The sequence below is a fragment of the Sarcophilus harrisii genome, chromosome 4 (assembly GCF_902635505.1).
Source record: "Sarcophilus harrisii chromosome 4, mSarHar1.11, whole genome shotgun sequence".
Taxonomy (NCBI): domain Eukaryota; kingdom Metazoa; phylum Chordata; class Mammalia; order Dasyuromorphia; family Dasyuridae; genus Sarcophilus; species Sarcophilus harrisii.
The window spans coordinates 30,553,223-30,576,503 of NC_045429.1; the positions used below are offsets into that span (position 1 = coordinate 30,553,223).

The window sequence follows — 23,281 nt, forward strand, 5'->3', positions numbered from 1 at the left end:
AGCACTGGCACAGGAAAGTGAGCCCCACCAAAGGGAGTGGGAGTCTCTTCCCCTTCCCTGGGGGATGTTGGTGGGCCCAGGTAAAGCAAGACAGATACCCCCTCCCCTTCATGAAAGAACGAGCAGGGAGGCGATGGCTGGGGTAACCCAGGACACAGACCTTTATTTCAAACACTGATGAGGTGGGGGTGGGGCAGAGGGCAGGACAGGGGGGCAGAGGACATGCCCTCCCAACCCTGAGGCCAGGGCCTGCCCCTCTGAGGGACTCCAGAAGGGCAGATCGCAGTGAGGGCCAGAGGGACACAATATGGACACCGAGGGGAGGGGCAGCTCCCCTGGCTGGGGCAGCCAGGCCCCCCAGGAAAACCAATAAATTAAGAGTAGGTCACAGCAGGGCAGGGCCCTCCCACTGCTCCAGGCCTAGTCTCCCATTTTTACTTTAGAAGTCTGCAAAAAAAGCACATGAGCCGGACAGACAAAGGACACACAAAGAAACAAAAAAACCAGGAGTGAGCAGCAGAGTCACAGCCCCCCCGTCCCTCCCCCAGCCCCAGGAGGGGCCCCAGGCTTGGGGCTCATACCTGAAGGATGGCCACAATGACCCCAAAGAGGCCAATGGCACTGCCAAAGATCTCCACGATGAGGATCTTGACGAAGAGGCTGGCGTTCTGGGCATCGGCCAGGGCAGCTCCACTGCCCACGATGCCCACGCACACGCCACAGAAGAGGTTGGACAGGCCCACAGTGAGGCCAGCACCGAACATGGAATAGCCTGGGAACAGAGGAGGGGAGTGCTGAGGGGGGCCCCACCAGAGCCCTCCCACCCCAGGCCCCAGAGAGCCTTGCCTACCTGCGTGGTAGTTCCGGCTTCCGATGGTTTTGGGGGTGGTACCGCTGAAGGGCTGCAAGAGGCAGAAGTGCGGTCAGGACAAGCCCCAGCCCGGGGGCCAGCTCCTCCCGCCCCAACACCCATCTGCCAGCCCCGGATGTTGGTCCCAGCCCTCTTCTGCCCCCATCTCTGTCACCCCCCTACCTCTGCCATGTTGCTGATGACAATGGCCATGATGATGCCGTAGATGGCCACGGCCTCACAGAAGATGATGCTGTGGGATTTGGAAGCATAGGACAGGAGCTTGAGAAAGTTTGGTCCCCTTTGGGACCCGACCCCCTTCACCCTTTTCCTGGTGTTTTCTAATCTGGCTTCTCCCCCCCCACAGGAAACAGGTGCAGAGCAGTCTTGGCCGGAGGCTAACCTGGGCAGATGCTTCTTAGGCCTTCCCAGACTCACCTTACCAAGTTCTTGGTCTTGATCCTGGGGGCCTTGACCCCTCCACCGATGATGGATGAGCCTGTGATGTAGATGCCCCTGGGGGGAAGTGCCATTGCGTGAGCCCCGATCCTCCCCAAGGGGCTCAAGCACCAGTGAGGGCCCACCTCGCACCCTTCCCCAATCTCTCATAAGCAGGCCCCAATATCCCCAGTCCGCCCCACATCCAGACTCAGAGGGGTTCTCCCCTTGCCCCAACACACACACTCACCAGGCTGCTCCCACCACAGACAGGGAGATAGCCAGTCCTATGCCGAGGTTGGACCACATGTAGGGTGATGTCTCTGTGAGGAACCTGAGGCAAAGGAGGGAAGCCTCAAGAGGAGGGCTCTGGCCATAAAGACTCCCCCCAGCCCAGCCCTGGCCACCTCCCCTGCTCTGACCACAGGACCTCCCTTCAGGGGGAGCTGGGAAGGGCGGCCATGACTCACCAGGCTACATCAAAGCGGAAGCCCAGGTCAAAGATTGTGTAGCAGATTCCTAGGAAGAAAGCACAGAGAGGGGACTAGGAGCGGGCCCCACTTCTACAAGCGCCTGGGCCGCCCCAGGGCAAAGAAAGGAGTGGAGGGGTTCGGCCCAACGGAAGGGGGCGGAATGCAGTCTCTTTTCCTGAGCCCGGGGCAGCTCCCCAGGACCGAAGGGGCCCCACCTCCCGCAGGCCTGCCTCCTCTCAATAAAGATGGGGCCAGGGCTGCCGGAGGCTGCCTGGGGCCGCGGTCTCCGCAGGAAGGCCCCGATGGCAACGCTCTGGGGCCTGTCGCCGCCTGCATTTCTCAGTGGCCCCTTTGCTCACTTTACTGGCAAACAGGGTGAAGTGACTGCTCAGGGTCACACAGCCAGAGAGCGTCTGAGGCCCCAGTTAGTTCAGAAAGGGGAGTCTTCAGGGCCCAGCCTTCTATCCCGGGTCTGCCAGGGCCCGTGCTCATGGCCTCCCATCCCCGGCCCACCTGGGCGTCCTCCCCGGCGACCCCCGGGCCACAAGGGGGCCCTCCCGGCTCTCCCACAGGCAGTGCCCGCGCCCCCGGGGCCCCTGGGAGACTCAGGCAGCAAAAGCTGCGGGCCCGGGGGCGGGGGCCGACCTGCCCTGGGACCTGTTTACCCAACAACCTGCAGAGACCAAGGGGAGCCTAAGTGGCTTAGAGCAGATCAAACCTGCCGGGCCCGGCCCCGGGATTAGGGCGGCAAAGGGGAAGTGGTGGCCAGGGCCGGGCTTCCGGGACCCCGGGCAGGGTGCCTCCCTCCGCGGAGCAGGTCCGGGCAGCCCCAGAGAGGAGGCGGAGGGGGGCGCCCGGGGGAGGGGAGGCGGAGGGGGGCGCACGGGCACGGGGGAGGGGAGGCGGACGGGGGCGCACGGGCACGGCGGAGGGGGGCGCACGGGGGAGGGGAGGCGGAGGGAGCGCACGGGGAGGGAGGCGGAGGGGGGCACGGGAGGGAGGCGGAGGGGCGCACGGGGAGGGAGGCGGAGGGGCGCACGGGGAGGGAGGCGGAGGGGCGCACGGGGGAGGGAGGCGGAGGGGCGCCTGGGAGGGAGGCGGAGGGGGCGCACGGGCACGGCGGAGGGGGGCGCACGGGGGAGGGGAGGCGGAGGGGGCGCACGGGGGAGGGGAGGCGGAGGGGGGCGCACGGGCAAGGACGCGGGGTTCGAGGGCACGATTTCGGGGGAAAGGGGGCTCCCGGGAGGGCAGACACGCCCCGGTGGGCACGGACAGGCCCGGGAGGGCAGCCGCGGGCGCGGGCACGCCCGAGGGGAGGGTCGTGGGCACGGACACGCGCACGGAGGGTCACGGGGGCCGCAGGCACACGCAGGACGCGCGGGCCGGCTTCGGGGACGCGGCTCCCTCGGCCCTCCCCCCGCCCGCGGGCCCCAGGCCCGGCTCTCACCTACGACAATCACGCAGCTCCAGAAGGCCACGGACAGGCCGGAGTAAAGCAGCGCGAGTCCCGTCATGGCGGCGGCGGGGCCGGGGTCCGAGGATGGAGTCGGAGCCGGAGGTCGGGGGCCGGGGGTCGGGGGTCTCGGGTCTCGGTCGCCGGCCGAGCCCGAGCGCACTGAGCTCTGCCGCCTCCGCCCGCCCGTCCCCGCGCCGGGTCACCTGACGTCAGTACCTTTGCCATGTGACCGCAGGCTCCGCCCCCCGTTCATCCACGTGATCCCGCGGGAGCGACCCCGCAAAGGAGCCTGGGAATTGTAGTCGGCCGAGAGATCCGAGGAAGCGCCGGGTCCTGGTCCCTTACCAAGGGAGAAACGGGCTGGCGGAAAATGGAGCCGCAGCCACCAGCTTTCACACCCCACGGCACACCCCCTCGCCGCGCCCCGGAGCAGGACTGGCTGGGGCACACTCGGATAGCACGTAAATCTGTCACTGCTGGTGCGAACTGGCCCTCGGCGCCCAGACAGGAAAACGTCCCCAAAATGAATGAGAGTCTGGGGAGGAAGAGGGACCAGAAGCGGTTCCGCGCCGAGGGGGAGGGGGCGCGCCCCGCGCCTGGGGGGCAGAAGTGCGAAGTGCGGCAGAAAGGGCCGGACAAAGCGCAGGCTCTGCTTTACCCCGGAGGCCTCTGGGAGCAGGGGCGGGGCCCAGGGGCACCGGGAGTCTGGCCTCTGCCTGGGCCTTCGTGTGGCAAAGTGCAGTGACTCAGCCGCGAGGATCTCCGCTGGGGGGGGGGGGGGGGGGGGGGCGGGGGAGCCCCGGGGGGGGGGGGGGGGGGGCAGCCAATTAAACGGGGGGCGAGGGGGGGTCCCCCTGAGCCTGTGAATAATGAAATGGCAAATGCGTGCGGGGGTACAGTGAAATGCCTTCCACACAACCAGCATTCGTCCGCACTCTGTTCAAGCTGGTAGGAAACAGAAGAAACGCTGATAAAAGTGAAAGAATTAAGAAGAGATCATTTTAATGGGGGGAGGGGAGCCCGCAGATGAATGCACCATGTGATACTATTTTAAGAGATTTCTCCTGCCCTTCGCGTTCCCGGGGAGCCTGCCCGGGCTTGTGCGCCCCCAAAATAAAACAAACATTCACGAACTCCATCCTCAGAACAAATAGCATCACTCCAAAAAGCAATTTCAAAGATAATCGGAGAACTTTCAACTAGTGTAGGACAATCCTTTTTTTTTTTTTTTTTTTTTTTTTTACATGACCAAACCATTATTTTGCTGTACAAAAAGATTCAGGCTCTGAAATATTGTACAATTAGCTTGTGAAGGAAATCAAAAATGCAGGTGTGCATAAATATAGGGATTGGGAATTCAATGTAATGGTTTTTAGTCATCTCCCAAAGTTCTTTTTCTAGGCATAGCTAGTTCAGTTCATTACTGCTCCATTGGAAATGATTTGGTTGATCTCGTTGCTGAGGATGGCCTGATCCATCAGAACTGGTCATCATATAGTATTGTTGTTGAAGTATATAATGATCTCCTGGTCCTGCTCATTTCACTCAGCATCAGTTCGTATAGTCGCTTCCAGGCCTTTCTGAAATCATCCTGTTGGTCATTTCTTACAGAACAGTAATATTCCATAATTTTCATATACCACAATTTATTCAGCCATTCTCCAACTGATGGACAACCATTCAGTTTCCAGTTTCTAGCCACTACAAAAAGGGCTGCCACAAGCATTCGTGCACATACAGGTCCCTTTCCTTCTTTATAATCTCTTGGGATATAATCCCAGTAGTACACTGCTGGATCAAAGGGTATGCACAGTTTGATAACTTTTTGAGCATAGTTCCAAACTACTCTCCAAAATGGTTGGATTGTTCACAGCTCCACCAACAATGCATCAATGTCCCAGTTTTCCCGCATCCCTCCAACAATCATCATTATTTTTTCCTGTCATCTTAGCCAATCTGACAGGTGTATAGTGTATCTTAGAGTTGTCTAATTTGCATTTCTGATTAATAATGACTTGGAGCATCTTTTCATATGACTAGAAATAGTTTCAATTTCTTCACCTGAGAATTGTCTGTTCATATCCTTTGACCATTTTTCAATTGGAGAATGGCTTGATTTTTTATAAATTAGAGTTAATTCTCTATATATTTTGGAAATGAGGCCTTTATCAGAACCTTTGACTGTAAAATATTTTCCCAGTTTATTGCTTCCTTCTAATCTTGTCTGCATTAGTTTTGTTTGTACAAAACTTTTCAGTTTAGTATAATCGAAATTTTCTATTTTGTGATCAGTAATGATCTCTAGTTCTGCTTTGGTCATAAAGACCTTCCCCTTCCACAGGTCTGAGAGGTAAACTATCCTGTGTTCCTCTAATTTATTAATAATTTCATTCTTTATGCCTAGGTCATGAACCCATTTTGACCTTATCTTGGTGTATGGCGTTAAGTATGGATCAATGCCTAGTTTCTGCCATATTAGTTTCCAATTTTCCCAGCAATTTTATCAAACTAGTAAGTTCTTATCCCAAAAGCTGGGATCTTTTGGGTTTGTCAAAGACTAGGTTGCTATATTTGTTGACTGTTTTATCCCTTGAACCTAATCTATTCCACTGATCAACTAATCTATTCCTTAGCCAATACCAAATAGTTTTGGTAACTGCTGTCTATAATATAATTTTAGATCTGGTACAGCTAAGCATTCCTTCATTTGATTTTTTCATTAATTCCTTGAAATTCTTGACCTTTTGTTTTTCCATATGAACTTTGTTGTTATTTTTCTAGGTCATTAAAATAGTTTTGGGAGTCTGATTGGTATAGCGCTAAATGAATAGATTAGTTTAGGTAATATTGTCATCTTTATTATATTTGCTCACCCTATCCAAGAGCATTTAATATTTTTCCAATTGGTTAGATCAAACTTAATTTGTGTGAAAAGTGGTCTGTAGTTTTGCTCATAAAGTTTCTGATTTTCCCTTGGCAGATAGATTCCTAAATATTTTATACTATCAGTAGTTACTTTAAATGGGATTTCTCTTTGTAACTCTGACTGTTGGATTTTGTTAGTGATATATAAGAATGCTGATGACTTATGTGGGTTTATTTTATAACCAGCAACTTTGCTAAAGTTGTGGATTATTTCTAATAACTTTTTAGCAGAATCTCTGGGGTTCTCTAAATATACCATCATGTCATCGGCAAAGAGTGATAATTTGGTTTCCTCATTGCCTATTCTTATTCCTTTAATCTCTTTCTCAGCTCTTATTGCTATAGCTAGAGTTTCTAATACAATATTAAATAGTAACGGTGATAGTGGGCAACCTTGTTTCACTTCAGATCTTATTGGGAATGGTTGCAGTTTGTTTCCATTACATATGATGCTTACTGATGGTTTTAAATAGATGCTGCTGATTATTTTAAGGAAAGTCCATTTATTCCTATACTCTCAAGTGTTTTTAATAGGAATGGATGTTGGATTTTATCAAATGCTTTTCTGCATCTATTGAGATGATCTATGGTTTTTGTTAATTTGTTATTAACATGGCAATTATATTGATAGTTTTCCTAATATTGAACCAGCCCTGCATTCCTGGTATAAATCCTACTTGATCATAGTGTATTATCTTGAGATGATTTCTGTAGTCTTTTTGCTAATATCTTATTTAAGATTTTAGCATCAATATTCATTAGAGATTGGTCTATAATTTTCTTTCTCTGTTTTCAGCCTACCTGGTTTAGTATCAGTACCATGTTCAGGTCTATAGAAGGAATTTGGTAGGACTCCTTCATTCCTATTTTATCAAATAATTTATATAGCATTGGGGCCAATTGTTCTTAAATGTTTGGTAAAATTCACATGTAAATCCATCTGGTCCTGGGATTTTTTCTTAGGGAGTTGTTTAATTGCCTGTTCTATTTCTTTTTCTGAAATGGGACTATTCAAGCAATTTACTTCCTCCTCTGTTAGTCTGGGAAGTCTGTATTTTTGGAGGTAGTCATCCATTTCACTTAGGTTATCAAATTTATTGGCATAAAGTTGAGCAAAATAACTCCTTATTATTTCTCTAATTTCCTCTTCATTGGTGGAAAGTTCTCCCTTTTCATTTTTAAGACTACTAATTTCATTTTCCTCCCTTCTTTTTCTAATCAGATTTACCAAAGGCTTATCTATTTTATTGGCTTTTTCATAGAACCAACTCTTAGTTTTATTAATTAGTTCAATAGTTTTTTTACTTTCAATATTTTTAATTTCTCCTTTTAATTTTAGAATTTCCAGATTATCGGTGTTTTACTTGACATACCCTTGACTTTTGTCTCGCCACTGGACTCTGATGACTCTGGAGAAGAGTGAGGTAATTATGATTTTAGAAAGTAGACCAAGAAGGGGAAGTCAGACAGGAAATAACACACAAATTTTGGAGGCTGCTTCAAGTATATTTCTTTTTTTTTCCTTTTTATTATAGTTTTTTATTTACAAGATATATGCATAGGTAATTTTTCAGCATTGACAGTTGCAAATCCTTTTGTTCTAACTTTTCCCCTCCTTCCCCCCACCCCTTCCCCCACATGGCAGGTTGACCAATACATGTTAAATATGTCAAAGTATAAGTTAAATTATATATATATATATATATATATATATATATATACATGTCCAAACAGTTATTTGCTATACACAAAGAATTGGACTTTGAAATAATGTACAATTAGTCAAGTATGTTTCCAGAGGATTCTAAACCATAGTAGTGACTTGATGAATCTAATTATATTTACTTTATTAGCTCAGAAGAATGAAGAAGGATCCTTGGATTGGAAAGTTCATAAAAATGGACATTGATACTTCACATGTGTAGGGAGGTTGTGAGAGAGTCCCCAGCCTCAAGGACATTCAGGTCATTAGGCCCAGATGGAACTGATTCAGTGAGATTGAGAAAACTGGCTGATGGGATTGCTAAGCCTCCATCTGATATGTGAAAATGTCACAGAGAACAGGAGAACTGGAACAAGACTGCAATGGGCAAAGGTGGTCCTTCAAAAAAAAAAAAAAGAACAGGATGTACCAACTATTGGCTATGAGCTTTCCAGCAAAATCCCTAGCTGTATTAAGAAAAGGATGGTTAGTGAGTGAACATCTGGAAAGGGAAGCCGTGATCAGAGAGGTAGCCCAAGTCCTGCCAAACGAAGTTTCTTTGTGGGTTGTGATTAGATTGGGGAGGAGGGGTGTCCATGGGAAAGGGGAGCTGGTCCCAGGAGTCCTATAATGCCAATATGAGCATAGGTTCAACTGCTCCTGCTCCACCCTATCACTGTTTCCAGGTTCATTCCTAATAAAGCTGCCCTGAGTTTAAAAAAAAAAAAAAAGTCTAGGGTGTGATCTGAATGTTATTCAGCCTTCCATCTGCAGGAACTCTCCCTCATCTGCTCAATCTCCCAAGTTCCTCCTCCAGTGAACACTCAATTTTTCCCTTTTGTGTTAACTCCCCCTGCTTCCATCTTGTACTGGACGCTTGGACTAAAATCATTGTAAATGAGCTTTTCTAGCACCTACGTAGAATGTGAATAAAACGGTGCGTGGTGTAATGAGATACGTGATGTAAGAGCAGCTTCGAGTAACATAGACATGCAGAATACAACCCAGAAGCTCCAGCACTATTGGGGAATGATCAATGTCAGGGTCCAAGAGCTTTGGCCTGGGTTCATAGCACATGTGGGGCTTCTTCCCAAGCTGCTCTCCTCTCCCTAGTGCTCTCTCTCTAGCATGTAGCCCCAAGGTGATCAGGACCTCTCGTCCCCAGCCCTTTCCTTCCCCACCTCCACCCCAGCACCTCTGCCCCCTCCCCTCAGCAGTGGCTATTTACTGGCACGCATCCCTCCCTTCCCTGCCTCCCCCAGCCTGTTGCTGCTGCTTCCTCTTCTCCAGTCTCAGAGACTGAACAAGGCCTTTCAGAGCAGCCTTCTCCCTTTTCTCAAGAAGCTTCCTCATTTCTCTGTGGAAGTCATAGGAAGTCATTTAAGGGCATAAGAACTTAGGAAACCTGCAGCTTTCTCAGAGCCTCTCATTGTCTCTGTCTCTCTCTGTCTCTCTGTCTTTGTCTCCTCTGTCTCTGTCTCTCTCTCTCTTTCGGTTTTGGACTTCTCACATAGGCAGACACTTCCATCAGTTTCCCTGGATTTTTAGCAATACGAGTCAAAATATCTCACAGTAGTGTTCTGGGAAAAGCTGTAGAGAGACAAAAGTCCGATAACGTGGCCTGGCCAAATGGACGGACGGTGATTAATTATAATCACCACCCACTAGGAAGGTCTTCGTTTCCCCGAAATTTGTGCTTTGATCTGGGCTATTTAAAAGGTTATCAGTGACTTGGAGAAAGGCCCAGATAGTATTGTGCTTTCCTCAGTCTCGCAGGTGACACTTGAGCCAGGAGGGATGCATCTTACACAATGGCTGACCAGCAGGCTCCAAAAAGTTGGTGATAAGGTAGAAGCCTTGGGCTGATTTGAAGAAGGTGCAATCCATGATAATTGTGGCCATATGTAGAGAAGAATTACACGTTTAACATCTAAGAGAGGGGTGGGGGAGGGAGAAACAAAGTGGAACACAGGGTTTGGCAAGGATGAAAATTATCTATCCATGTTTTGAAAATAAAAGCTAAAAAATGAATAGGGTGGAATATTACAATGCTATAGAAATGTATGTGAAATACACAGAAAAACATAGGAAGACTTTTCTGAACTAATGCACAATGAATTAATTGGAACCACTGAAACAATATACACAGTAACTACCATAATGCAAATTAAAACAAGAAGAAAAACGAAATTATAATTGAGACCCAAAGAACAATGATAGCTAGAATAGCAGTGGTTGGGGGTGGGTCAGGAGTGGGAATACCACATGTAATATTGATCTTGACTGTTCTAAAAAAGAACACTTTTCTTTTGTACACTTTTAAAATTCTTTATTATAAGGAAAAACTTTATGGAGGATTATACTGGGAAATGAAGGAAATATAAAAGCAAGATATATCCATGAACTAAATTTTAAAATAAACCAACCAAAAAAAGGTGCAATCAATCCACAAGAAAGAAAAGTCCAGTCTTCTATTGGGCATCAAAATTCTAAGACAAGAGCGGTAAAGACAGACAGCAGACATTCTGGAAAAAGACCAGGGTGGGCAATGGGAGGCTTGTGGACTCCAAGCTCAAGGAATCGAGATTAGTGGCTAAAAAAGCCAGTGTGATTTGGGTTGCATCCAAAGACATAATTTCCAGGAATAAGGTGATGGCCCCACTGCTGTCTGCCAGACTTCAACTGGTGAGCTGTGGTCAGGTCCGGTCCCTAGGGTTAGAGGGGCATGGACAACTGGGGAGAGGCTCTATCCCATGTCACATGAAGATCAAAGGAACTGGGGGTGTAGATCTTGGTGAGAATAAGGTCCCTGTGGGACAAGGCAGCTTGCTATTTTTGAAGGTCAGACCTGGGGAGAAATATGGGACTTGTTCTGTTGGGCCTGGGGGCCAAATCTAAGGGGAGAGGCAGAATAAAGATTGCTTTGGGGGAAACACGTTACCAATGAGAGCTGCGCACTGTTTCCGGATGAGAGAGGAGGGAAGAAGGTGTTCCAGGCACGGGGGACAGGGAATTGCAAGAACAGTTCTGCCAGGATGTGGAGCACGTGACCCAAGAATTCAGCCTGGAAGGAAACTATAGCCAGACTGTGACAGGCTCTGATGAGGAGTTTGAATTTAACAATACAGCAGAGGCAATAGGGAACCTGTGAGGCTTCTTGAGCATCAGAGTGATGTAATCCCCTTACCTACTTTATCATTCAGACAGGAGAGGAAAAAGGCTGGCTTTGGGAAGACCGAGGAAGCTGTGACTACCGGCCAGGTGAGAGAGGATGAGAGCCTGACGCTGGCAGCGTGGAAGTGCAGAGAAGGAGCTGGATGGGGGGTTGTGAGAAACAGCAAGATCTGACAACTGATTTTTGGGGGCACAGGGAGGGGATGATGGTGGGAGCAGGCAGTGCCTTGGACAGACAGAGGAAGAGAACTGAGCCTGCAACACATCTAGACAGCAGCCAGCAAGGGATGCGGCTGAAGCTCTAACAAGAGCCACATTGGACCAAGGCGAAAGAGCCAGGGTAACCCAGGCATACTCCTTTCCCATGCTGGTGAATCCGACCCTGGGGCCAACTCCTTCCCCAAACCCAAGCAATTCCTCAGGTAAGACCCGCAGACATTCGGGACGCCCTTACATCATTTACTAATGCATTCTACATTTTTTTTAAAAATTAATTTTAAATTTTATTGCTTTAATTTTTTTTTTCTGAACTTAACAAAGAAAATAGGAATTCCCAAGAATCTGGTAGAACACGGAGATTATACCTGAGAATGTGACCCTTGTCTGGTTTGTGAGGCGCTTTTCTTTTTAAATATCTAAACATTCAACCCGACCTTCCTTCCCCCCAGCTCCACCAAGAGGCTGATTCTGACTGCAGAGAAGGGCCCTCCCCAGTACCTTGGCTCCCTCAAAGGGCCTGAGGCAGGCTCTTCCAGGCCTGGTGGGAAGGTCAGGGAGTCCCGGATGCCCCCAAATCCCCTTAGCTTTTTTACATGGTGTCTATCTCCCCGTCACACAGGGAGCCCACTGTGGGCAGGGTTCCCTGGTGTTTCCGTTCTTTACACATTTGGCATAGGGCCTGACAGAGAGTTATATAGTAGGTGCCTGATCAATGCTCTGGGACACCAAGAGGACAATCCCATGAGACAGCAGCAGCTAAAGGGACAGTGTTCAGTTTGGGGGTCACCTTAATCTTGGACTCTGTTAGTCAGGAGTCAGAAAACCAGAGTTCATAGCTGACCTCAGACACTTACTAGCTGTGTGATTCTGGGCAAGTCACTTCACTGCTGCCTGCCTCAGTTTTCTCATCTGTAAAATGGGGATAACAACAGCCCATAGCTCTCAGGGTTATTGTGAGGATCACACAGGAGCCACCCAGTGCCTCACACACAGTAAGTTCTGTATAAATGCTTGTTCCTTCCCCCCCATTGCATTCAGTCATCAATAGAGGGGGACAGAGAGCAGGAAGGCCAGCCTGGCGCGAGCCTGCTTACTTCCGCCAGACTGGCTACTGGCACCTTGGGCAGTCCTGGGATCCGCTCTTTCGAGGAGTGCCAGGGTCTCTTCTCGGAGTCCCACTTGGCCCCAAGGCTCCTCAGCTGCCAGGCTCATCCTCATAGGCAATGGGCACACCGCGTCTCCCAGCCACCGCCCGCATCGGTGCCGTCTGGCCCAGCTGAGGTTCCAAACCCCGCCAAGTTCGGGAAGCCAGGAAGGAAGCTGGAGGGGCCAAGGGAGAGGGTCAGCCAGGAGCCTCGGCCCCCACCTCCCAGCAAGTGAGCATCCCAGAGGGGTCAGGGGAGCGGGGGCGGGCACACTGACCTGCTGGACTGCTCTCGGCGAGCTCAAGTCGGGGTCGCTGGCTCAGGGCTGAGGTCTCTAGGCTGTCGGAGGCGTGGGCTGGGGCCGACGCCTGTGGGGGGCGCAGGTCTCCAGTGATGAGTGACACGTCGGGTGCATCCCATAGCTCAGACTCCGGGGGCGGGACGGGCACGTGGAAGGGGGAGCCTGGAGGGACAGGGGAGGGAGAGCAGGGATGAGCCCTTGCCTTTTCCTCCCCTCCCAGCTGGAACAAAGTTTTGGGGCTAAAGGACAGGGAAGGAAGCCAGGCTTACCTGGCAGCAGGTCAGAATAGTGAGTCAGGTAAGGCCCTAGCCCCAGTAGGCCCCGAGCCGGGTTGCAGGCGACTTCCAGCTCATAAGGGGTGAGCATCGGCCGGAAGAAGCCTCTGCTGGCACCACTCTGGGGTCGGTCGAGGGTCCTCCAGGGGCAGGCCAGGAGCACGAAGACGTCTACCTCTGGGAAGTTGGCCAGCTTGGCGGGGCTGGGCCGGCCCAAAGACAGGACGTAGGCCCGCTTGCCAGCAGCCTGCACCAGTTTCCGAAGGTGGCCCAGAGCCTCTCGGTGCCCTGCCCCCCCCGGAGCACCTGCCAGCAGTCCCACCACTTGGGCATCCCGTGCCCGTTCCACCAGATAGTGGCTCCGTGCTCTGACGCGGACTGCCCGGGGGCCCTCAGCTTGGGCCCGTCCCGAGTCTGGCAGGCAAGAAGAGAAGGGGCGGCTGGGGGTCCAGCCCAGGAGCAGCTGGAGCAAGTCTGGGGTCATCTCAGTCCCGCCGCTGTCTGAATTCTCAGAGCCCCCCACATAAAAGGCCCCGTAGTCCTCCAGCTGCCGCCCAGGGCCCAGTGGGAAAAAGCGCCCAAAACGCTCCAAGGGTGGGTGATCCCAGCCCGGGGCAACAGCGGGCAGAGCCGGGTGGGAGACCACGATGTCCTCGTACTGGGCACGAAGAAGAGCAGCTAAGGCTTCTGAAGGAAGAAATACATGGTCAGTTTATGGGACTGGCTGGGTGGAGAGGGCGTGGCGGAGGGCAGCCACGCCAGACCTGGCCTGGAGAGCAGATTGGATTGGGACGCGGGGAGGCTCAGTGCGGGAGGAGAGAGGATTAAATGGGCCTCCGAGGTCAAAGGGGAAGGAGGCTGCCCAGCTCCACTCATAACTTCCCTCAATCAGAAACTGTGTCCCACTGTTGCCCTCCCAGGAGGTCACAGACCCTGGATGGCCACCACGTCACAGTGATAGGTTGGACTCCAGGCTGTCCCAAATGTTCTTTCAACTCTGAGGTCCTATGATCTGGGCAGTCATCCCAAGGACATATGGGGAAACTAAGGTTCTAGAAGCAAATGGGGAAACTGAGGCAGCAAAGTAAGTGACCCAGGCTGACTTGGGCAGTATAAAGTCTCAGCCAACTTCTCCTCCCCAAGAAATCAACGTTTACTAAGCACCTGTTGTGTGTCAGACCATGCTGAGCACTGGAGATACGAGGAAAATCGAGACAGTGCCTCTTTTTAAGGAGCTCCCGGCTAATGAGGGAGAACACATACCCAAGGCTCTGGGGACCGCCACAGGTCTCTCCCCACCCTCCTCTGCCCGTCCTCACCCAGGGCGTGGGCACAGGATGGCTCACTCAGCAGCACCACAGGCTCCGCAGGGTCCGGATGCAGGGCTCTGAAGGCCTCTGCACACCGCTCCAGGGCCACCGGGCGCTGGCCCAGGACGTGGGTGACAGGCAGGGAGCCCGAAAGCGGGCTCAGGCAGGCGGGGCCAAAGTGCACCAGGGCGTCGGCCTCAGCCTGCTCCGCCCCCAGGACGTCCACACAGCAGCTGTGGAGAGGTAGCAATTAGAGGGGTGGGCAAGGCCCCCGGAAGACCTCCCAGCTTGCCTCCAGCCCTCGGGCTCCCACCTGCCATAGGCCGTGTCGCCCAGAACAAAGATCTTGGCTCCTGTCATCTCCTCCAGGGTCCGGGCCACAGCCACGCTGTCTCCTAGGAGTTCATCTGGGAACTGCAGGGCCACCTGAGCAGCCAGCAGAGAGCCCTGCTCAGAGCTTGGCCCGGCTCGGGGCAGGGGGGTGTGCCGCCCCTCCCCCCAGACCCCGCCCCCCAGGCCTCTTCCTTAGCCCCCCCTCCTCCAGTCCCTCTCCCCCCTCACTTGCCCTCCGGCTTCCCCCAGTCCTCCCCCCTCCCCTCCCCCACTCGCCCGCTTGGCTTCGTGCTCCAGAACGAAGGCCTGCACCCGCTCCAGCTCATACGTGCGGCCCAGCTCCGTGAGGGGTGTCAGTGGCTCCGGGACCCCGGCCTCTCGCTGCAGGGCGGCCCCTGCTGGGCTGCTGAAAGTGTCTTCCATGTCACCTCCTACAGCAGAGGCCGCCGGGCCTCGGGTCCGAGCCTAGGATCCGCTCCGGGACCCCACGGGGCACCCCACACCTCCACGTGGGTCTGCCCTCCAGTTTCGCTGCTATTTCCGGGACCACCCCCTCGCCTTCATTCTTCGCCAATCCGAGCTTGTGTTTTCCTTCTTGCCCCGCGCCAGTAGCCAATAGCCTGCTCCCAGCTTCTGAGCCAATGGGAAGGGGCGTATTTGTCCTAACCTCCGCCCCAACCGCAAGCCGCAAGTCTTTGTGGGAATTGTAGTTTCCAGGGCCCCAGGGGAAAGGGGCGGGTGACGTGGTAGGGCTGGTAAAAAGCCTCGGAGCCGCATGCGCAGCCCGCTTCTTGTGTTCCTTCTCTGTTCCCAAGGCAACTGGGTATAGAGGGGTAGTCCATGCTAAGTCGAACTGTGACTGCGGCGGCCTCTACTACGCAGCGGCTGGCCCTCAGGCCCTGTCCGAGCTCCTCTAGCCGTCGTTGGCTGTGACGAAGCTGCGGGTTCGGATGCTGTGTAGCCACGGCGGGAGGTGGGGGAGGGTGAAGTGGAAGAGACAATCACACACACACACACACACACACACACACACACACACACACACACACACACACACACACCCGCGGTGGCTACTATGTAGTCTCACAGTAGAAAGCCCCGCTCCCCAGAAATACAGGTTGTGTGGTCCCACGGGAGCCCTCCCGGCCGAGCGGCAACGAAGCTGCGGTGGATACTTTGTAGCTGCCGGGCAGCAGGTGGAGGCCACTGCCCTGGATACAATGTGGCCGCCGCTCGGGCGGGGGAGGGGCCCCGCCGGATACAAAGTAGCTCGGGCCGGCGGGAGGCGGCTCTTCCCCCCCCCCCCAGCAGCTCTGGGCGGCCAAGCGAGACGTTCCATGAAATCACTGAAATCACGGGCACTCCCAGCCCAGGTTTCCGCCCCCGTATAAGGAAGTGGGGGGGACGGGTGGGGAGAGACTCGCGCGAGATCTTTCCTCTGGGAAGTGGCGGAGCAGGGACAAACGCCCAAACCTCCTGACTCCCGCGGGGGGCCCAGTCTGCCCGGAGACGGCTCTTCCATCTAATGGAGCCGACAGTGGGGAGGGAGGGAAGCCCAAGATCTTTCGCGAGACCGCTGGGAAGCAGCTGCTCCTCTCCCCTCCTTCCCCCGGCGGCATTCACTAGGGTGGACTCCAGGGAGCCGGGCCGGTCCTCGAGACTGAGGGGATGACTGACGCTGGGCCTGGGAGTCAGGAGATCCGGGCCTGAGTCACTTCTCCCGTTATCCAGGAGACGTCTCTTCCTCCTCTGCACTTCCTAATTTAAAAAAAAAAAAGCAGTTTGGGGCTTTTCTCCAAACATCCTTATGTTTGGGCACGTGACTCCACTGCTCTCAGTCACTTTTAGTGACTATCGGGTCTCCCGAGTACGTCTGACATTCAAGGCTTTTTCACAACCTTGCACTCAATTCTTTCTAGTCTAAAGGACTTGGACTAAAATACGGACTTGGAATCAGGAAGAGCCGAGTTCGAGTGTGTCTCATACATGTTCTAGCTGTGTGAGCCCAACGAGCAAAACCATCTAATCTCTCCTCCTCAGTTTCCTCCTCTAGAACGGAGATGATAAAATTCACCTTCCAGTCTTTTTGAGAATCAAATGACATAATGTATGCAAAACACTTTGTGAATCTAGATGTGCTAAATAAACGTTCTTCACTCCTGTTTTTTTCCTTATCATCCTAAACCAAACTGGAAGACATTTCATTCAACAATAACACATATAGTACTTTTTGGGTGGTAGACGCTGTGCTAGGCACTTTGCAATTACTTTCTCCTTTGGTCTTAACCCTGGGAGGCAGGTGCTGTTATTATCCCCATTTTACACACGAGGGAACTGAGGTACAGAGGTTAAGTGATGTGCCCAGGGTCACACAGCTAGAAGGAGTTGGAGGTTTTCCTAACTTCAGAACAGGCTCTTTATCCGCTAGGCCACCCAGTAGCTCCTCTGCACCTCTCCATATGCTACTGCCTGGATTGTTACCTCTACCTAGAACGTCCCCAGCTCACCCCTCTTGTCAGATGAATTCCCACTACTCTTAAAATCAATGAACCGACATGCATTTATTGAGTGCCAGCCCCCAAGAAGCTTCCAGTGTAGCTGGGGAAGATGACAATTTGAACACCTTTAAATAAATACAAAAATAAACACAAATCCCGGGCAGTGGGAGGACATAAGCAGGTTGTGGGGAGCAGGGAAGACTTCCTGTAGGAGGTGACAACTGAGCTGAATTTTGAAAGAATAGACTGGGCAGTGCTGAAGCAAGCAGGGAGTACAATCTAGGCATGAAATATCCACCACCAAGTGCTACAGGTGACCTAGAGCATTTATAGAATTGTTGTTTCCCTAATGCTTTAAGCTTTGTAATCTTTAAGATAACAAAGACTCATCCAGACTTTCCTTGGAGATCTCCTGTGATGGAAAGTCCACTCCACCCATTAGTCCATTTCACTTTTGGATAATTCAATTAAACAAACCTTTATTAAGCACCTGCTGGTGACAGTGGATAATGCTGGGCCTGGAGTTCATATCTGGCCTCAAACACTTCCTGCCCTCAAGGAGCTTACAATCTAACCCTGTAGACAATTCACAAGAGGAAGCTGGAAAGAGGCAGGGGAACACAAAGGAGACAGTTTGTCCTATGGAGCTGAAGACAGGCAAGCCTGCAGGTTGAGAGCAGAGTGAGTTGCAAGCTGATTTCTGCCCCCTATAAAGGAAAGCTTTGGGAGGAACTCCACTCTCCAGCCCTTCAATCAGAGCAGGGAGGAGACTGGGGGTGGGTGGGGGAAGTCGGGGGGAGGCATTGGTATCCAAGGCTCGAATTAGCAGCAGGTGGTGAGATTAGACGTGATCTGGAGATAGTTTGTGATTCGAAGTGAAGTGAGCAGAACCAGGAGATCACTGTACACAACAACATCAATATTATATGACAATCGATTCTGATGGACGTGGCTCCAACAGCGAGATGATTCAGGCCTGTTCCAGTGATCTTGTGATGGAACCGTCTGCACCCAGAGAGAGAGAACTGAGGGACTGAATGTGGATCACAACACAGCATTCTCCCTCTTTTTGTTGTTGTTCGTTTGCATGTTGTTTTCGTTTTCTTTCCTTTTTGATCTGATTTTTCTTGTGCAACAAGAGCACTGTATAAATGTTCACACATATTGGATTTAACATATATTTTAACACGTATAACATATATTGCCATCTAGGGGAGGAGGTGGGGGGAAGGAGGGGAAAATCTGAAACACAGGGCTATGCAAAGTCAATGTTGAAAAATTATTCATGCCTATGTTCTGAATATAAGAAGTTAAAAAAAAAAAAAGTGATCCTGGAAGGGCCATCTTCCTTTTGTGGAGGTGAAACCAGGCCAGGATACGTATAGAGTAGAAAGCAGTTACTGTTAAATTTTTTCCCTATACATGTGCCGGTTTATCCTGGATGACTTGTTTATGGTACTTCCCTAAGTTCACTTTAGGAGACCCACCCCATATGTGAAAGAGCCTCCCTCACTTTCTGCTGACATCTGGAGTTCTGGCTGGGGGACCTTGGTCATCACCCTATGGCTCCTTGCTCTCAGTACAAGCCAGGCCCATTTTCTCTTCCTGGCGTACATATCTCTGATGGCTCCAGAGCTGTCTAATGTCAGCCCTCATCTCTCATCCCCTGCTCTTGCCAAGGGACCAACCCAGCCGATTTCATTTTTAGAGTAAGGATGTTAAAAGTTAATGTGATCCAGCTCTTCCGGCAATGAATGTGCCCCCTCAGCTGTCAGCAAACAAGGACTTTGCATTAGAAGAAGGCAATCAAATGAAAGTTTGATGGCCTAAAACCACGTGGTTCCTCCTTTGCTGCTGCTGTTGCCAAAGCAGAAGGGGTTAGGAGGGAGCAGGGCTGTTAATACAGCCAAAGCAGCTTCGTCGTCACATGGCCAGTCCTGTTCCCAGTCCTTGACTAGTTAATGGGGCTCCACTCCAAGCCCTTCCATGAGAGAACCTGGCCCAGATCCTATGTCCTACCAGCACTGGTGCTGGAGAACCCAGGGTGGCTGGGACATGCTACCTAAACTTGCCTACTTACAACCATTCCTCTCACCCAGTGCTCCTCCCTCTGCCCTCCCTCCCTCTCCTCTCCAATAGATGAGTGGCTGAGGCCCTGAGGAGGGAAGGAGGTGACCGAGTCCACCCAGTGACCATGGCTTTGTTGGACTGGTCCCCATCCCAGGGGTACCAATGCCCTCTTGGATGAGTTGGGTCTCTGCATGCCCTTCACTTGCAGCCCAAGGTTTGAGGAGAGGGGAGGGAGCAGAATGGTATCAAAATTTACCAAATACAGGCCACCTAGCCTCTGCCCACGTTCTGACCTCCTGTCCAGGGCAGCCCCATCCTTCTGGTCACGCAGATTTACAGCCACACTAACCTCCTCTCCTCCCTACCCTCCCTCACACAGCAAAGCACTTGTGAGATCCCCCTGGTTTCACTGCCATAGGCGATATCCAGCTCCCTCTGTCCTCTACACAACCGCTGCCCTCATTCAGGCCCTCAATAATCCCCGAGCTATCTCAGTAGCGGCCTGCGGCTTAAAGCAGCTTCCTTGTCTCAAGCTTCAACCAGGCCAGCTGTGCTTTAGTCAAAGCTTCTTAAAATGTGGCCCATGACCCCAGAGGGAGTCTCGTAACTGACTGTGGGGTTACAAAATTATGATTTATTGTCTGTAAATGTTTGATTTGGATACCTATTTTATACACCTATATACCCAGGGTTGTCTAAAAATTTCTCAGGTGAAAAGGGTTGTGAATGGAAGCCCTGCTCTAGGCAGCTGTCAATTTATCCTTCCTTTAGCAACACCTTTACTTTAACACCCTCCTAAACAATCAGCTCTAGAGGCTCCCCATCACTTCTAGAACAAATAAAAACCCCTGAAAGCTTTTCATATTCCAGCCTCCTCCTAACTCTCTGGTTTTCTTAGACGTCACTTCCTACCCACCCCATGCTGTGATCCAGTGGCCTCACCTTCCCTACTGACCTTCAAAGAGACTGGCCATCTTCTCGGGCCACTCCCCCTCCCATCCCTAGAATGTTCTGCCCCCTCCCTGCCCCCTGGACCCTTCAAGTCCTGGCAAAAATCTCATCTCCTAATAGAAATGTTTACCCAGACCCCCCTCAATTCTAATGCCTTCTCTCCATTGATTATTTCCAATTTATCATGTATACAACCTGTTCGCTCAATTGTTTGCAGGTGGGCCCCTTACCCCATTAGGTTATGAGCTTCTCAAGGACAGCTCGTCTTTTGCCCTTCTTTTTGTGCTCATCCATCAGCATGAAGGCTGGAACAGAGGCGGCACACAATCTCTTGCTCAATAAACTCTAGACCTGCTTCCTCCAGAATCCGATGCAAACACCCATGCGTTTTTTGAGTCCTTCGCAGCCAGATTCTGACTCATCCTTCCAGCTTTCTCACACATTATTCCATTTGGTGAATCTGTGGTCCAGCCAAGATGTCTTTTGGGGCTCTTCTTCATACAGGCTCCCCTTTCCTCCCTGGCTTTCCGGGCCTCCTACCCTCGCCTGAGCTGTAGATTCCAAGGTTCCTGGCTTATTGTGCTGGTTTCTTGGGCAGGGCCCTTCCACGAGGGGCTGTGCCTTCTCAATGTCTTTTCTGCATGCTGCTGCCGAGTCCTGAGCGGGAGAAAGAGCTCACTCACTGGCATCCATCTTCAGAGCTCCCAGTCACTGTGGTTCAGTCACATCCTCTTTAACCCATTGCCAGACTGAACGTGAGGAAGTTGGGTCTCTGGGACTAGTCTGGGGCTATCTTAGTTGGAAAGTAATCCTCCCTCCCGCTCCACCTGCCTTTCCAGCCTCGTTCCCCACATCTCCCCTGCTCCATTTTCTGGTCCTTGGCTTTGTGCAATACATACAAGTAGCTATGGAAGAAAGAAGGTTCCTATAGAGATGAGGGCTCTCGCAGCTGGAGGGGGGAGGCTGGGAAGGGCTTCCTGCATGAGGTAGCATGAAGAGTCAAAGGTGAGAAGGGAGAGCTGGGGCCGGCGAAGGAGGGCAGAGCAAAGACTCGAAGAGATGGAGCACTCCCGCTGGAAGGTGGAACATGTGGATGAAAGCACTGGGAAGGTGGGAAGGCCCTGCAAGTCTATCAAAGGATTTCCTATCTGATGCTGGAGGGAACAAGGAGCCACTGGAGCTTAAAGTGTACGTGCACCTATTGGGTCTGTATCCCAAAGAGATCATAAAAAAGGAGAAAGGACCCACATGTGCAAAAATGTTTGTAGCAGCCCTTTTGTAATGGCCAGGAACTGGAGACTGAGTGGAAGCCCATCAGAAAATGACTGAATAGGATACAGTATATGAACGTAATGGATATTTATTGTTCTATAAGAAATTATGAGCAAGCTGATTTTAGAAAAACCTGGAAAGACTTAACACGAACCGATGCTGAGAGAAGCGAGCAGAACCAGGAAAACACTGGACACAGTAACAGCAACGTTGCATGATGATCGCCTTCAAACATGACTCTTCTCAACAATGCCGTGATCCAAGTCAATTCCAACAGACTTGGGATGGAAAATGCCATCCACATCCAGAGAGAGAACGATGGATGCAGACTGGATGCAGAAAGATTATTACTTTCACCTTTGTTCTTTCTTGGGACTTTTCCCTTTTGTTCTGATTTTTCTCACAAAATGAATAATATAAAAATGTTGAAAGTGATTTTACATGTGTAACCGCTATCAGGTTACTTGCTATTTTGGGGAGGGAAGAGGTAAAAAAAAAAAAAAAAAAAAATTGGAACTCAAAAATCTTACAAAAATGAATGTTGAAAACTATCTTTACATGTAATTGGAAAAATACCACTGAATTTTTTTTTTTTTTTTTTAAAGTGGCTGTTGTGGGGGAGAGGGTGTCAGACATTTACTCTAGTAAAATCATGGAAAGAATCTTTCAGGGGCAGGAAGACCAGGCAGAAAGAAAAGGGCCAATGAGTGGGAAGAAGGGGACATGGATGAAATGCTGAGGGTGTAAATGTCCAGACTAGCAACTACTTCCTTCCAAAAATATGAAGTCTCTTAATGGCTCAGTGGAATGACCTTCTCTTGACCTCTCCACAGCCTCAGACACCATCCCTTCTCTTAGATCCCCTCATTAATCTGGTCTCTCGGGGCCTCCTCCCTCCTTGCTCTGAGATCCTTTTCTGCATCCTTGTCATGTGCGTTTACTGCAGGGATCCCCAAGGCTGTCTTGCTCTCCTTTCATTCTAGGCTATCTCAGTCAGAGATCTCTTCAGCCTATGGCTTTGATGCTCATCTGCCTTTCAGAGGATCCCCAGAGACATCACTACCTTTTAGACATGGCAAAGTGGATATCCCACAGGCACCTGGAACTCGCCGTGTCCAAAACCGAGCCCTCTCCCCCCTCCTCCCCGCTCCCCTTCTCTCTTGCAAATTGTCAAAGGCACCCAGGGATATCCTTGCTACCAACTCTATTCACCCCGTCTAATTTTTTGTCATTGTCAACTCTTTTCACTATTTCCCTCTCTCCGGTGTTCCCTCGCCACCATCCTGAAGCAAGCTTTATCACACCCTCACACAGGGATGACTACGTTAGGGGCCCTGCCGCCCAACCCCTGCTTGCCTCAAGTCTCTCCCCACTCCAGTTCGTCCTCTCACGGCAAACTGCTCTGGCCTTCCTTCAGCTCCACTCCTCAGCCTCCGCCTTCCACCAGAGCTTTCCTTTGCATGCAGCCACATACCTCGGTGTCATTCCCACAGATTTCTTCCAGACTCCTCTACGTGTCTTATTTACATCCAGCTGTTTGCACAGCCTCCCTCCATAAGCATCTCAGCCCCTTAGAGGGCAGGTTTTTCCTCTCTTATATCTCCAGCACTAAAGCACGGTACCTGGCAAACACTGGTGGACTGAGTGCTCTGGACAGTAAGAGACTTTGGAGATGTGGATTCTGGGGAGAAGATAAGAGGCTGGACAAGCCGAGATCCAGATATCCACGGGATAGCTGGATGATAGGAGTATAGATTCAGAGCTGGAAGGGACCTCAGAGGACTTGCATTTGACAGATAAGGGAACTGAGGCCCCAAGAAGTGACAGACTCGGCGGGTTGGAGGGAAGCTCTGACTGCTGCTACTCCACAGTGCTAGTCACAAGTCTAG

General features: G+C 51.3%; 2 protein-coding genes across 3 annotated transcripts; both read right to left on the bottom strand.

Annotated features, from left to right (window-relative positions):
- Nucleotides 1-138: 138 nt before the first annotated feature.
- On the bottom strand, nucleotides 139-3,415 carry ATP6V0B (ATPase H+ transporting V0 subunit b). Its single transcript, XM_031969258.1, has 8 exons — nucleotides 3,209-3,415; nucleotides 1,759-1,807; nucleotides 1,539-1,622; nucleotides 1,289-1,366; nucleotides 1,034-1,103; nucleotides 851-902; nucleotides 582-772; nucleotides 139-447 (listed from the first exon to the last, which is right to left on the bottom strand). The coding sequence occupies exons 1-8, from the start codon at nucleotides 3,273-3,275 to the stop codon at nucleotides 421-423; spliced, it is 618 nt and encodes a 205-aa protein (XP_031825118.1). The 5' UTR covers nucleotides 3,276-3,415; the 3' UTR covers nucleotides 139-420.
- Nucleotides 3,416-11,864: 8,449 nt separating this feature from the next.
- DPH2 (diphthamide biosynthesis 2) lies at nucleotides 11,865-15,870 on the bottom strand. 2 transcript variants are annotated; one of them, XM_031969259.1, is made up of 6 exons: nucleotides 14,878-15,870; nucleotides 14,582-14,694; nucleotides 14,278-14,501; nucleotides 12,953-13,645; nucleotides 12,660-12,845; nucleotides 11,865-12,557 (listed from the first exon to the last, which is right to left on the bottom strand). In XM_031969259.1, exons 1-6 carry the CDS (start codon nucleotides 15,022-15,024, stop codon nucleotides 12,433-12,435), a joined length of 1,488 nt encoding a protein of 495 aa, XP_031825119.1. In that variant the 5' UTR covers nucleotides 15,025-15,870; the 3' UTR covers nucleotides 11,865-12,432. The 2 variants fall into 2 exon arrangements, with proteins under 2 accessions (XP_031825119.1, XP_031825120.1); XM_031969260.1 differs by having other exon boundaries at nucleotides 14,930-15,004.
- Between the last annotated feature and the right edge of the window lie 7,411 nt (nucleotides 15,871-23,281).